General features: G+C 47.7%; 1 protein-coding gene across 1 annotated transcript; it reads right to left on the minus strand.

The window, feature by feature from the left end:
* Positions 1 to 2,462: 2,462 nt before the first annotated feature.
* LOC136510729 (uncharacterized) lies at positions 2,463 to 3,023 on the minus strand. The gene has a single exon (XM_066505085.1). The coding sequence runs from the start codon at positions 3,021 to 3,023 to the stop codon at positions 2,463 to 2,465; it is 561 nt and encodes a 186-aa protein (XP_066361182.1).
* Positions 3,024 to 14,437: the final 11,414 nt, after the last annotated feature.

The raw sequence follows: 14,437 nt of genomic DNA on the forward strand, positions 1-14,437 counted from the left end.
CAGGTAGGAACCAAGGACCGGGCTCGGTCGTGCTGTAGATCGGGAGCTCAGGGCTCGGGGAAGCCCCTGAGCTCCAGGCGGAGGCTGCGGTTGAGTTAGGCTTGGATGAGTCTATTTGCCAGAGGGCGCGCGTGAGCGTGCCCGATCGGCATAGCCCCCGAGCCCCTAGGTGATCCTGAAGGGGTTGGTCGGGGGGTCTTCTTCATTCGGGAACCATTGGACCCGAGGCTTAACATACCTGTATATTAGGATCTCATCAGGAACCCCGAGCCATTCATGGCCTCACCTGGCATGATGGTGACCAAGGGCTGAATTCGATCTTCTGGTGACCGATCTTGTGCTATGCCCTGCTTGGGGCCTTCTCCTTCAGTGTGATGGATGGTGCTCGACTGTCGAGGCTAAGCGAAGATGATGCTGATCCCTTCATGAGTCAATGTCGCATGGTTCTTTGACTTGAGCGAGAGCTCGGCGAACTCGTTTGTAAGTTGTCGACTACAGGCCCAAGGGAGCCCCGTGGGTCGGTTGATCAAGACTGCTAGGCTCTGGCTCACGGCCATCTGATCATCGAGAGCTCCATGCTCTTCTGAGGGCTGTGATAATAGGTCCAAATCCTCTCAAGCCGGTCTTCTAGGGCCGACCCTCTATAGCCATAGATTGAGGAAGTGGGAGCGCGCCGAGGCTCGGATGGAGTCCCTCGTTGGGCCCACTGCTCAGCGGCTCTCGGCCCAACTTCGGGGAGTTGGTTGGTTTTTTGGGGGATGCGCCACCCGAGGGCCCGTTGATCGGGGGGTCGGGATGCTCTGTATGGGGAGCCGGCAGAGCCCCAGAGGCCATTGTGTGGCCTCCTTGTCAGTGAAAGGGGCAACTTCTAGGCGCGCCCTTTCCACTGACGCCTTGCGTAGGTGGTTGATGGTGTCTGGGCCATCGTGCCTAGTGGAGGAGTTATGATGCACGCACGCCCCTGCGCTATCCCATCTCATCTAGGAGATGGGATGTTGGGGCCACGTGGAGCAGATCTGGTGGAGGAGGAGCCATGGCACTTGGTGCGCGTGGATCCGAGCCATTGATGATAGCCAATGGGCTCGAGGGCAGGTGGATCCCCCAAGTCCTACGAGGAGGCGTGCACGGAGTGGGTGGCACACGGGGGAAAGTGGAGCAGGGACATGACTCATTGCCAATGGTTCTTTGAATCTGCCTTTACTACATGGCCATCATCATGCAACCCCCTGAAGGCATGCTATGGGGATTGAAGGGACACCTAGCCGGTTCCCTAGGGTCCTTTGTAGTTGTTGATGGCTGATCAGAGGGCCCAGAGCCGCTGACAGTGCACCTCGTTTGGCTATAAAGGGAGACCCCTTGGGGACGCGGCTTCTCTAATCCCTTCCACTAGCCCCTTGTCTTCTTCCTCAGGTCCATCTTCTTCAGCGACAAATGGCTGATTTTGTCGCCGTATATTGTAATCGGGTTGTTCCCGGCCAATGAAATGAAATTATCTTCGTGTGTAATCCCATTTTGCTCTTGAGTCATGGTCAGACACTTGATCCCTCATTGGGTTGTACTATTACGATGATGGCCTCATTGGCCAAGATCGCCGCGCATGTGCTACTAGTGGGTAAGTCCATGAGAACCCCGAGTTTACGGTCGTTCCATGCCCTAGTCATGTCCCCTATGGGGAGATTCTCGGCTTCTTGACTAAGCCACTTGTATAGTTCCCAAGCATGTCTATTGGTGTTTGGGGCTCATAGCCTCCCTCGTTGGGTCACCACGAGTGGCTTGAGGTCAATACTTTGACATCACTCGTTCGACGGTCGAGATGCGTCTAAGCGTCCTGGCTATAGCTGCATGGGCTCATCTCCCGAGCGTCCCTCACACTTTTAGTTTCTTCGGGCGACCTTGAAGCCTAGTGGGCTGGCCTTGAACCCTCAGCGATGCCCCTTCTAGGGTGGCGCTAGACCAGCATGTAGTGGGGTGGAACGATCTAATGAAGGATCGGGAGATAGGCAGATAGCTGCAAAGAAAAATAGAATGGACACAAGAGAGGGGAAGAGGACATAGCTGGTAACACGATGGCCAGGGCCGCTCCATTAGCGCCTTGCCGATGTTTCACCTACTCCTCTAGCTCTGTTCGTCCCATCCTTGTCTCGCTCCGGGGCCTTCTACAATGGTCCTCCTTCAAAAAAGGTCAGCAAGTGATTAGCTTAGTCGATCTTGCGATGCGGCCGAGCCATTATCGGGATAGCTTGGGTCAAGGAAGATAGTGAATAGAGTAAATAGAGGTAAGCGAAGTAAGAGGGTCAGGAGGATAGGACTTATCTTCGTTTTTGTTGTTGGAGAGGTAGGCCGATGAAGGATGTCGGTAGGTGGGCCATGGCTCGGGAGGCATCACTTCTGGGCGGATGGCTCAGTGATGGCCTTCCCTCATGGGGAAAGGTCAAAACTCACCTCGATCTAGTTAGCCTCTTCTAGGGGGTTGAGCGCCTAGATAGGGGGGTCAGTCGGCCACCACCATCGCTAGAGGTCTTGACTGCCTCGCCGATGCTTGGTCGGTCGAGCACCGCCGCCGTTTTGGTTGCTTCCTCCACCAGAGCCCTTCCTACGTCATGGCTAGGCCTATTAGGAGCACCTGGGGTGACCAGTGTGACTGCCTGGGTGACGTAGTCATGCTTGTAGTAGTAGGCTTGTTCAAACCTTCCCTTGACGGTGATGACCCCCTTCAAGTTGGGTATCTTGAGCTTGAGGTAGGTGTAGTTTGGGATGACCATGAACTTGGCGAAGCACGGTCGACCAAGGAGGGCATGGTAGACTCCGGGGAAGTCGACGACCTCAAAGGTGAGTGGCTCCTTGCGGAAGTTGTCCAGCTGGCCGAAGGTGATGTTGAGCCGGATGCGCCCGAGGGGCATGACTTTCTTCCCTTGCACAATCCAATAGAATGGTGCCTTGTTGGGGCGCAGGCTACTCCGAGGGATGCCCATCTTGTCGAGGGTGCTGGCATAGAGTTTGTTGAGGCCACTGCCCTCGTCCATTAGCACCTTGGTGAGGCATGTGGTGCCATTATTGGGCTGACCATGAGGTAGCGCCCCAGATGGGGGACACGATCGGGATGGTCTTCTTGGTCAAAGGTGATGGTCGTCTAGGACCATCGGAGCCACGTCGGGGTAGCAAGGGTGTGGATAGCGTTCACCTCCTGCTCTATGATGCGGCACTGCTAGTGGGAATCATAGGCCTAGGAGCCCCCGAAGATCATGAGTTAGTGCTCGGCCTTAGGGAATTCGTTATCTTCGTCCTAGGCACCGTCCACCAGGTCACCAGCCTTTGGGGTAGACTTCTGGGCCTAGCCCTATTGGCCGAGGGTGCTACGGATGTAGCCCTTCATGGTGGCGTAGCCCTTCATGGTGGCGTAGTGCCTTCTCAAAGTGTTCCGGGCATGCAGTGCGCCCATGGGGCTAAGGTCTAGCGACGCGGTCGGCCGCGGTGACCATTACTCCCCATGGTGCTTCCGATCCTTGTTCCACCTATCATAGCATTGTTGGGATGTGGCAAGATCATCAGTGTTGTTGTTCCACTATGGTGGCTAGTGGCCTTGGATTTCCTACTAAAGTTGGCCTAGACGGCCTCCTCGCCGGTGGCATACTGGGTGGCGATGTCCAAGAGATCCCACATCATGCGAGGGAGCTCATAGCCGAGCGCGTGGATGAGCGCCTCACTAGTCATGCCGCAGATGAAGGCATTGATCATGTTGGCATCGGTGATGTTTGGGAGCTCATTGTGCTTCTTGGAGAAGCACTGAGTGTACTCCCGAAGGTTCTCATCGGCCTTCTACTTGAGGTTGCAGAGATCCCACAAGTTGCCCAAGCAGGTGTAGGTACCCTAGAAGTGGCTGATGAAGACCGAACAAAGATCGCCCCAGCAGCGGATGCTGCTAGGCTCGAGTTGCTCGAGCTTGACAGAAGTAGAGGAAGGTACTAGATGGTGAAGTCATCGTCTGACCCCCCTGACCTTCATGGCGAGGTGGTATTCCTCTAGTCAATGGTCTGGGTTGGTCTCGTCGTCGTACATGGAGATGTGCGTCGACGGCCGAAAACGCCTGGGGAAGGGGGCCGCCTGGATCACTGCCTCGAATGCCAGGGGTCCAAAGTGATATAGGACAGGGCCCCTACCATATCAATTAGGGGTATAGGACTACGTCTGAGCATGGCGTTTGGCCTTGATGGTGTCGCAGACATCGCGGTGGTCGCTAATCCGGTACCATGTGGTGGGATGCCAAGGAGAAAGGTCATGCCATCACTCCTTTCGAGGCTTGACACCCTGGGTCCATGGCCGATCGGAGCTATTGCCGGAGGTGTTGCCACTACTCCCCACCGAATACGGGGTGTGGGTGTTAGAGTGCCCTGCGTTGGCGGTGGCCGTCGTCTAGGATGGCTGGGAGAGCGTAGCACGATGTCAAGAGGCTAAACTCTTGGCCTGCTACTCGAGGGTGACCAGGAGGAGCTGCTTCACCCCATTTAGCCTCTCATTGGTCTTCGGGTCTAGCGTGTCAGAGATGTCTTCCAAGCAGCAAGCGGTAGATGCCATGTCATATGCCGTGCGGGGGGAAGCAGAGGCCACAAGGAGCCCCTGTGCGGGCATCGTTGTTGTTGCCGAGAGTCTTGCCATTGGTGCTTGAGCTCTACCTCGGCGGCCTCCAAGTCCACCTGCCGAGTACGCAAGCGTCCACCTTCTCCTGAAGGTAGGTTGCGCAGTTGCAGGGACTCTAGTCCGATGGTGTGAGCCTAAGCACCTCCTCCACAAGATCGTCGCCATTGACGTGGTAGCACATGCATGGCGGGGCATCATAGTCAATGTTGTCGGAGTTGTACTCCGGTCCATCCCCCAAGAGGACCTTGAGGAAGGCATGGAACGAGGTGACATCAGTCCCTGCTACGCTAGAGATGATGATGCTCAGCGGCTCCTCACGGCTGATGAGGTGCTTTAGCTCTAGCTAAAAGGATGCTGCCACATTTTGTATCCCGAAAGGTAGGTCCGGGAGGTAGTACCAGAAGCCATTAGGAGGCGGGAGCACCTCACCAGTGGCAATCTAGTGGTGGACGTTGGCCAGCATGTAAAACATCTGGCGATGATCCAACACAATGAGGCTCGGGCCATACCACACAAAAAATAGTGGGCCAGAACCTTGAGATCTGCTCCCAAGAGTCCAAGCAAAGGAGGCGGCGCCGAGGGCTCGTTGGCCGCTGGTGTAGCCCCGTGGAGTGGACGAAGCTCACTATATCAGTCAGCGATGTAGGCCAGGCTCCCGAAGTTGAGGACCTGGCCCGGAGCAAAGGTGACGGCCATGATGGAGAACTCGCTGGGGAAGTGGACACTGTCGTATGTGGTAGTGTCGCTTGCTCTGGCAACAAGGCGGGTGGTTTCGGCCACCATAGAGCCAGAATCACACTTGACGCTACCCCTACCTACCGTACCAGCTGTGGCAGGGTTGAAACCGCATCAAGCATGTTGTTCAAGTCGGTGTCAGAGTACGGGGTCTCCGGTGGCTCGGGTGGACTCTGGAACACAATAATCATGCCGAGAAGACACAACGATTTATCCTGGTTTGGGCCAATTTGGTCCCTACATCCAGCAGCTGATGATCCTTATACTCAATTGCACCCAAAATCTGGGGGTTACAACAGAGTGTAAAGGAAGAGAAGTTTGGTAGGGGGTTAGCCCAGTGCTAATCCTAAGGTTGCCTCACCGCCAGTGGAGTCTCCCCCTTGTCAAAGAGGAAGGAGATGGCGGGATATAGTGGAGGAGAGGCTCTTGGTGCCCCTCTCTAGGTTGCCCTGCCCTCGGTGTAGAGCAGAGGCAGATGGAATGGAATGGAGTGTCTGGTGATCGAACTCGCCTCTTCTCCCCTCTAGCTCTGACCTTCTCCCTTATATAACGAGATAGGTTAGGTACAAGGTAGTTTGGGAGTTCTAGTCTATGGTCTACATGCGTTGGATTATAGGAGGGGCTTGCAGCGGTGCACCATGGATCATTGAAGAGTCTTGGAGCTGAAGAAGCCTAGCATCGTCCGGCTACTCTGTTCTAACACCCTACGTGTTAAGCGGTGTTGGCTTGGACCGGCCTCCCCCAGGTGAGACATTATAGAGTCTTCTTGGTGGTGAAGGAGGTCGGCTCCAGGGGTTGAGGTGCGGGCCCTCGAGCCCTCGAAGGCTGCGGGAAGCTTTGTCTTTGTGGCAGAACCAACCAATTTATAAGAGCACAAGTACAATGGCAACCACCACAACAATTGTACTATTATACTTGAGCCTATATAAACCTGGTAGTCCATCGAGTATCATGAAGGATCTCAAATAATCCAACAGACAAACGAGGCCTGGCCTGAGTTGAGCTACTCGGCTTTGCGGTCGGAATGAGTTATCTAGCTAGCTAAGTGAGAGGCATGAGTTCAATCTCGGCAGAAGTGCCAGCAATGGTACGGTCCTTAATCGGCATAGATAGAATCACATGAGTCAACCTACACATAGACTCCGCCCAGCCTCCAGTTATATTATCCTATGGTTCTTTCCATGATAGCAAATATAGCCAACCGTGCTCTGGTATCCACCTATATCTCATAGGTGACAGGAAATCACCTGACTTCTACCAGCCTAAGCATGGCTAAGCATATATTCGATCCTCGAACTACATAGGGTTGAAGGTATATGTATGGACAAGGAAATTATATGCATCAAGAGTTTCCAATCAACTCCTATAACCTAATGCATCAAACATAAAAAGGACTCAAGTTGATATTTGTAAAACTTGGGAAGTTTAGAATGCTCTAGGGCTTACCTTTCAGAAAAGATATAGGCCTATGATCAGGGCATGCCGATAGTTCTTTTGGATCCTGCTCCTCACTTTTAGGAGCTACCTGCTGTGGTGGCTCCTGATTCTCCTCTTCGGCCTCGAACTCCAAGAGGGTGATTCCTTCGGGCGATCCTATATGCATGAGCACGAATAAGATATCATGGATGCATAGGTAATGACATGGATGATATGATATGATGAAATGCATAATCCTAAGTGTTCTTAATAACAAGGCATTAGGGTGATAACAAGATTAACTTTCTTTTACTGAGTAGGTGCATATCTCCTTTCTAGTAATTCAACAAACACCTATTTAAAACTTTTTCTGGACTGCAAGACAACAGCCACTTGTTTTGACAATAACTAGAGTTTTACATATCCAATTAACCTAATCTAGGACTTTCTGGAAAGCTTATAAAATTATCTACAACTTTCTTATTAATAAATTTCACAGAAGAGATAATTATCATCACAAAATTGTCACCACAACAGAAACTACACATGCAACCATCCAATTGAATTATAAAGCAATAATTAACTAGCTGCCTATAACTTTATTATTAACAAGTTTCACAGAAGAGATCATTATCATCATAAAATTCAAAAACCTGATAGTTGTGCTCAAAATTAATTGGTTATAGGCAGCTAGTTCATTATTGCTTTATAATTCAACTGGATGGCTGCATGTGTACTTTCTGTTGTGGTGACAATTTCGTGATGATAATGATCTCTTCTGTGAAACTTGTTAATAATAAAGTTGTACATAATTTTATAAGATTTCTAGAAAGTTCTAGATCAGGTTAATTGGATGTGTAAGACTCTAGTTATGGTCAAAACAAGTGGCTGCTGTCTTGCAGTCCAGAAAATGTTTTAAATAGGTGTTTGTTTAATTACTAGAAAGGAGATATGCAGCTACTTAGTAAAAGAAAGTTAATCTTGTTATTACCCAAATGCCATGCTGTTAAGAACACTTAGGATTATGCATTTCATCATATCATATCATCCATGTCATTACCTATGCATCCATGATATCTTAATCATGCTCATGCATATAAGATCGCCTGAAGGAATCACCCTCTTGGAGTTCGAGGCCGAAGTGGAGAATCTAAAGGCACCACAGCAGGTAACTCCTGAAAGTGAGGAGTAGGCTCCAGAAGAACTACCAGAGTGCCCTGATCATAGGCCTACATCTTTTCTGAAAGGCAAGCCCCGGAGCATTCTAAACCTCTTATGTTTTACAAATATCAACTTGAGTCCTTTTTATGTTTGATGCATTAGGTTATAGGAGTTGATTGGAAACTCTTGATGCATATAATTTCCTTGTCTAGATATATACCTTCAACCCTATGTAGGTCCAGGATCGAATATATGCCTAGCCATGCTTAGACCGGTAGAAGTCAGGTGATTTCCTATCACCTGTGAGATATAGGTGGATACCGAAGCACGGTTGGTTATATTTGCTATCGTGGAAAAGAACCATGGGATAATATAACTGGAGGCCGGGCGGATTCTATGTGTAGGTTGACTCATGTGAATCTATCTGTACCGATTAAGGACCATACCATTGCTGGCACTTTTTCAAGATTGAACGCATGCCTCTCGCTTAGCTGGCCGGATAACTCGTTCCAATTGTGAAGCCAAGTGTAACACCCTAGGTGTTAGCTTTGCATATTGACTTGCATAGCATGAGCATGAGCATCAAGCATTCATATATAAACACTTACAATTGAAACATGTGCAACATTGCTTGTGATTTTATGTTTCTTAGTATATATGCATATAATCATGAGTGAATACATGTAGATGGTTGATATGAGTCACAAAAACATGTTAGCAACACTTAGGTTAGCAAATGGAACATTGTTCATGAATGTCACCTTTCATGATCAAGCACTTAAGTATTGTTACATGTGTTGACCTGGATAGCCCTATGTGTGACTAATACATGAAATGATTGTGTGACCTTGCAAATAGCTTAAACATGTTTAGAGTATCATTATGAACAACTTTGGTATTCATAGGTAAGGGCAATTTGGTCACTAAGCCCTAGTTTGAAGGTATACCATCATTTGAATGTAACATGTTTGACCAAGTTTGAACTATGTGCTAGAGACCTTGCATGGAGGTGGTCACTAAAGCAAAGTTGTAGTGTTTGGCAAGAGGAACAACTTTTATTTTTGGGTCATTGACTGGTTTAGCTCCTAACATGCTTGAATTAGGCTCACAAAAATCATCAAATAGCTGTTTTCAACACTTAGCACATTTTTGCCAAGTCAGTTAACTGACAGTCGGACCAGCCCAACTTTGGGAAGACATAAATCGAGATTGGTTGGGAATTAGGGCTTGAGTTCTAAACAAGAATTGGACAGGGTACTTGGGTCTACCATTTTTGTTTTTGAGTCATTCGGTGAATTGCTTTGTATCATGAGGAATTGCACTGTCAAAACACGTCGTCAGGCTCGGCATAGTGTTCACTAACGAACTGAATCACCGATGCGGTGGCTGACCGGCTTCAGAGCCCGTCCGCCTCGTGGAACTGAGGCACGCCGCGCGTCGCCGGTGCCCTGCCCCATGCGGCCAAGCCAGGCCAGCGCGTGCCTTAACACTCCCTGCGCCCGCCCGCACTACCCCGCGCTTGCCATTTTCATTTTCTCGGCCTCCTTCTTCGCCGCAGCAGCAGCCGCAGCACCGAGCGCTCGCCGTCGTCGCCATTGCCGGCGCCAGCTCGCCTCGCCGCTCCTTCATCACCATAGCCGCCCTGTCGTGCTCGCACAGCCCCACCGCACCTGCCTTGCTAGCCTAAAGTGCACGGTAAGCTTCCGTGCCACGCGCGGTCCTCACCGGTGTCCGCCGTCGAGCTCCGTCGATGCGGCCACACCACCTCCGACCGCCACTCGCCGCATTAGTTGATGAAATAGATTCACTATAGCTTGTATTTACTTGGCCGAACCCTATTTTGAGCCTTCACGGCCGGCTCCGGCGTATTGCCGTCGTCCCGCCGCGCTGCGCCATCACAGCCGTCCGCCATGGCCGCCGCCGTCGTCGTTAGCGCCGGCGAGAGGCCCAACCAAGTAGCTCAATCGGTGCGCTTGGTCACGAGGGTCACAGTAGTAGTGGTGCCATCGCCGGTGAAGCTCGCCGTCGACGAGCCATGGCCGCACGGTATCAAGCAGCGCCGCTGCCCTGTTCTGAGTCACTGACGCAAGGGGTCCACTGTCAGGCAGGTCCCACCGGTCAGCGACAGTAGAGAGTAGGATAGCTCATTTAATTCCAGATTTCATGCTGTTTTGTAAATTTTATATCTAGAGTTTGGGAGATCCAAAATTTGCAGTTCAAATTTGGTTAAGATCTTGGTGAAGTGTAGTATTTAGGAAAAATATGATATTAGCATTTTCAGTAAAGTTTTTGGAAGATTTAAATTGAAACTTGAAATGTGTTTTTGAATACATGCAAACTTGTTTATTTTATATCTAGAGTTCCTGTGCTCCAAAAATTATGAAGTTTTTTGGTAAGCTATTATTGACATGTATGAGCTCTGGTAAAAATTTGAGGATCAGGGCATATATAGATTTGTAGTTATATATTTTTCTTTTATAAATAGATAATCCTTGTATGAATTTTTATAAATTATTTATGAATCCAATATTCATGAAATTTGTTGGAGGTTATCCTAGTACCATATGGATGATAAGAAAAATATAAAATCTGTTTCTTGACACTTTTCACTAGGGTTTTCTAGTTTTGCTTTTATAAGCCTTTCTGCCTTGTCATTTTTGTATAGAATATTCTACTTGGTAAAATGGCATGAAATGTTTATAGTAGTCTTTTGGTAGCATTAGTAAGGCACTGTAAATTTTTTAGAATTTATGGTACACATTTAGTATATGTTTATTATTTAACCTGAGTATCTAAATAAAATAATAAAGGCATTTAAATAAATAGTTTGGGCTTTACCATTATATTCTCTTGAGTGTATTTGGTATGCTTGCACTGTTGGTAGACTTTTTGTTGTAAAAATTTGAATACTTATATGAAGTAGAAGTATTGTTGCTTTATAATTCGAATTGAGCGGGTTTTTGGACAGATTTGGTAGTTTGGTATGTTGCATGGTAAAAATGGTGTTTGCTGTAAAAATGGTTAATAACAAAGTTGTAGAAAACTTCTTCATGTATCTTGTGTTAAAATTTCAGAGCAATAAGACAAAGAGTTTAGGAGTTATGGCTGTTCAAAGTTAATATTTTCGAATTGCTTGCTCTCTGGAAATTTCTGGACAGCACTAGATGGCTTGTCTGTTTTGGTTAAGATAAATTGTGAATTAGCTTTTGGTGATTAAATAAGAGTTGTAGACAATTTTATAAGCTTTCCAGAAAGTCCAAGATCACCACATTTGGACAAGTAGAACTTCAGTTATGAATAAAATAAGTAGCTGCTGTTTTGTAGTGTGGTACATGAACTGCTGAAGTGTTTGATTGAGTAATTAAGAAGAGATATGCATATACTCAGTAAAACACGATACACTTGTTATTACTTCAGCACCATGATGTTAAGAATACTTACAAGAATGCATTCATCACTGATCATGCAACTATACTTGTCAACATATACGCATTCGCAATACCTTATATCATATTCATGCATCTAGGATCGAAGGAAGAAATAACGTTGCTGGAGTTTGACGAAGTAGAGGAAGGGGACCAGCAGGAGAATCCTCAAGCCACAACTCCTGAAGGCGAGGAGTAGAACCCTGAAGAGCTTCCAGAGTGCCCTGATCACTGCCCCACATCCTTTCTGAAAGGCAAGCCCCGGAGCATTCTAAGTCTCCCAGTATTTTACAAATGATTACTTAAGTTCTTATGATTGATGCATTAGGTTATAAGAATTGAATGGAACCACTTGATGCATATGAATTCCTTGCCCAGATATTTACACCGTAACCCTGTGTAGGTCCAGGATCGAATATATGCTTAGCCATGCTTAGACCGGTAGAAGTCGGGTGATTTCCTGTCACCTACGAGATATAGGTGGATACCGGAGCACGGTTGGCTATATTTGCTATCGTGGAACAGAACCATGGGGTGATGTAAATTGAGGCCGGATGGAGTCTATGTGTAGGTTGACTCATGTGATTCCATCTATGCCGGTTAAGGACCGTACCGTTGTTGGCACTTCTGACAAGATTGAACGCATGCCTATCACTTAGCTGGCCGGATAACTCGTTCCGACCGTGAAGCTGAGTAGCTCAACTCAGGCCGGGCCTCGTTCTGTTGTGCGCTCCTTGCAGGGAGCCAAACTGAGCCCAAGGGCAGGGTAGTCCTAAACATCCTGGCATTTGGTGTCCCCGACTGTGCGGCGCGGTACGAACCCGTGAAATGTGGACCTGAGTTGTACCAAAGGTGACCTAAGGTGACTAATGATCTGGTCTGCCTAGGTTTGTGTTAGGAATAAATTCCCAGCTGGTTGAAATCGATTTGAATCGCCGTCTCTCCCGGATAGTGAGAAACTTGGCTAGCCCCAACATCGTAGTAACTGTGTTATGGAACATGATGGTTCGAATGAATATGAAATTACAATACCGGCTATGGTTACTATTGTATGCTTTTAAAATGATATACCACATGTTTGGCACAGGTTAGTTGCTAATTTAGAGATGGATAGTTATAATTAACTTGATAACAGAATCATAATTGTATAACTGAGTTAATCGCTTTTATGCAAACTGTTGTCAAGCTATCTCCACTCATACAGCCCTGCATGATCCTTGGAGTCATTTTATTTCTAGTTTATGATGGGTAAGTCTAGCTGAGTACCTTCTTGTACTCAGGGTTTTATTTCCCCATTGTTGCAGATGGCACTGTGTATCATGGTTATTGCAAGAGTTGCTTCTATCCCGCTGTGGATGAGGAGTAAGCCTTGGGCAGGCTTCTTTATTAATCCCTCTACTTGCTTTTGTGGACTGTGATCGTATTTCGGCACTGTATTAAACTATGTTGGAAACTTTACCTTCAAAACTTAATTTGCTTCCGCTTTTATCTATCAAACTCGGTTTGTAATAACTTTGCTTCATACTCTAATGATGAAAATGTATCTGTGAACTTTATGTAATATGTGACATGTATGTTGAATCATGTACGATCTTGGTTGTTGAAAATCGTTTATCGAGACCCGTCGTGGTACTCGACGGACTACCGGGTTTATATGGGTTCAAGTATGACAGTGCGACCGCTCGTGGGCTGCCATTGTACTTGTACTCTTATAAATTGGTTGGTTCTATGACACCAAGTAGCTCAACTCAGGTTGGGCCTCGTTCTGTTAGAGTGCGCACACTGGAGGTAGTAAGGATGTGTGGGGAGCCGGTGTGAGGCCAAGGGCAGGTTAGAGTCCTGATCGACCTGGCATCCAGTAGTGACCCTGATGGTGTGGCGCTGATCGAACCCATGAAATGTGTACCTGAGTTGTACCAAAGGTGACCTAAGACTATCTTGGCATAGGTAATAATTGCCAAGCTGGTTGCAACCGATTCCAAATCGCTGTCTCTCTTGGATAGTGAGAAACTCAACTAGCTCCAGCATTGTAGTAATTGAACTATGGAATTTGATGGTTATGATGAACATGGGAATGTTATACTGGCTATGGTTATTATTGTTATGCGACCTAATCATACATCACATGTTTGGCATAGGTTAGATGTTAATCTAGAGATGAATAGCTATAATTAACTTGGAATCGAATTATAAAATGTATAGTTCAATTAGTGGCTTTTATGTAAAATGTTGTTAAGCCAACTCCACTTATAAAGCCTTGCATAATCCTTGGAGTCACTTTTTTTTGGTTTATGATGGGTAAGTCTAGCTGAGTACCTTCTCATACTTAGGGTTTATTTCCCACTTGTTGCAGGTGGCATGGTATATCATGGGTATTGTAAGAATTGCTTCTATACCTGTAGTGGACGAGGAGTAAGGCCATGGGCAAGGCTCTTCTAAGTTATCTGATCCCCCATGCTTATGTTGGAATGGATCATGAACTAGCATGTATTTGAACAAGGGTGTGTAATGTTAGTTTTAAAACTATATTTGCTTCTGCTACTATATTTGAACTTGGTATTGTAATAACCCTTTTCGTACTCTAATGTATGTTGAACTATAGTGAACTTATGTAATATGTGGCTTGTATGTTGAATCATATGCGATCTTGTTTGTGTGTTGGATTATTCGAGATCCTTCGTGATACTCTATGGACTACCGAGTTTATATGGGCTCAAGTATAATAGTACGATCATTGCGGTGGTTGCCATTGTACTTGAGCTCTTATAAATTGGTCGGTTCTGCCACAGTCTTCTTGTGTCATGCCCCGGACGTGACCCTGTCGGAGAAGCAGTTGGTAGGGGCATGCCTAGGGAGTGACGCCAGGGAGCCCCTAGGCATCGGTAGCCTAGGGCTTATCTTCTAGTGCCCGGGCCATGGCTGGCATTGTTAGCCAGGCAAGAACCAAGGACCAGGCTCGGTCGTGCCATAGATCAGGAGCCCGGGGCTCAGGGAAGCCCCTAAGCCCTAGACGGAGGCTGCGGTCGAGTCAGGCTTGGCCGGGTCTCTTTGCCAGAGGGCGTGAG

The sequence above is a fragment of the Miscanthus floridulus genome, chromosome 16 (genome assembly GCF_019320115.1).
Source record: "Miscanthus floridulus cultivar M001 chromosome 16, ASM1932011v1, whole genome shotgun sequence".
NCBI classification, from domain to species: Eukaryota; Viridiplantae; Streptophyta; class Magnoliopsida; order Poales; family Poaceae; genus Miscanthus; species Miscanthus floridulus.

Coding starts and splice junctions, on each gene's coding strand:
- LOC136510729 (XM_066505085.1), bottom strand. CDS start 3,023: ATGGACGAGGGCAGTGGCCTCAACAAACTCTATGCCAGCACCCTCGAC.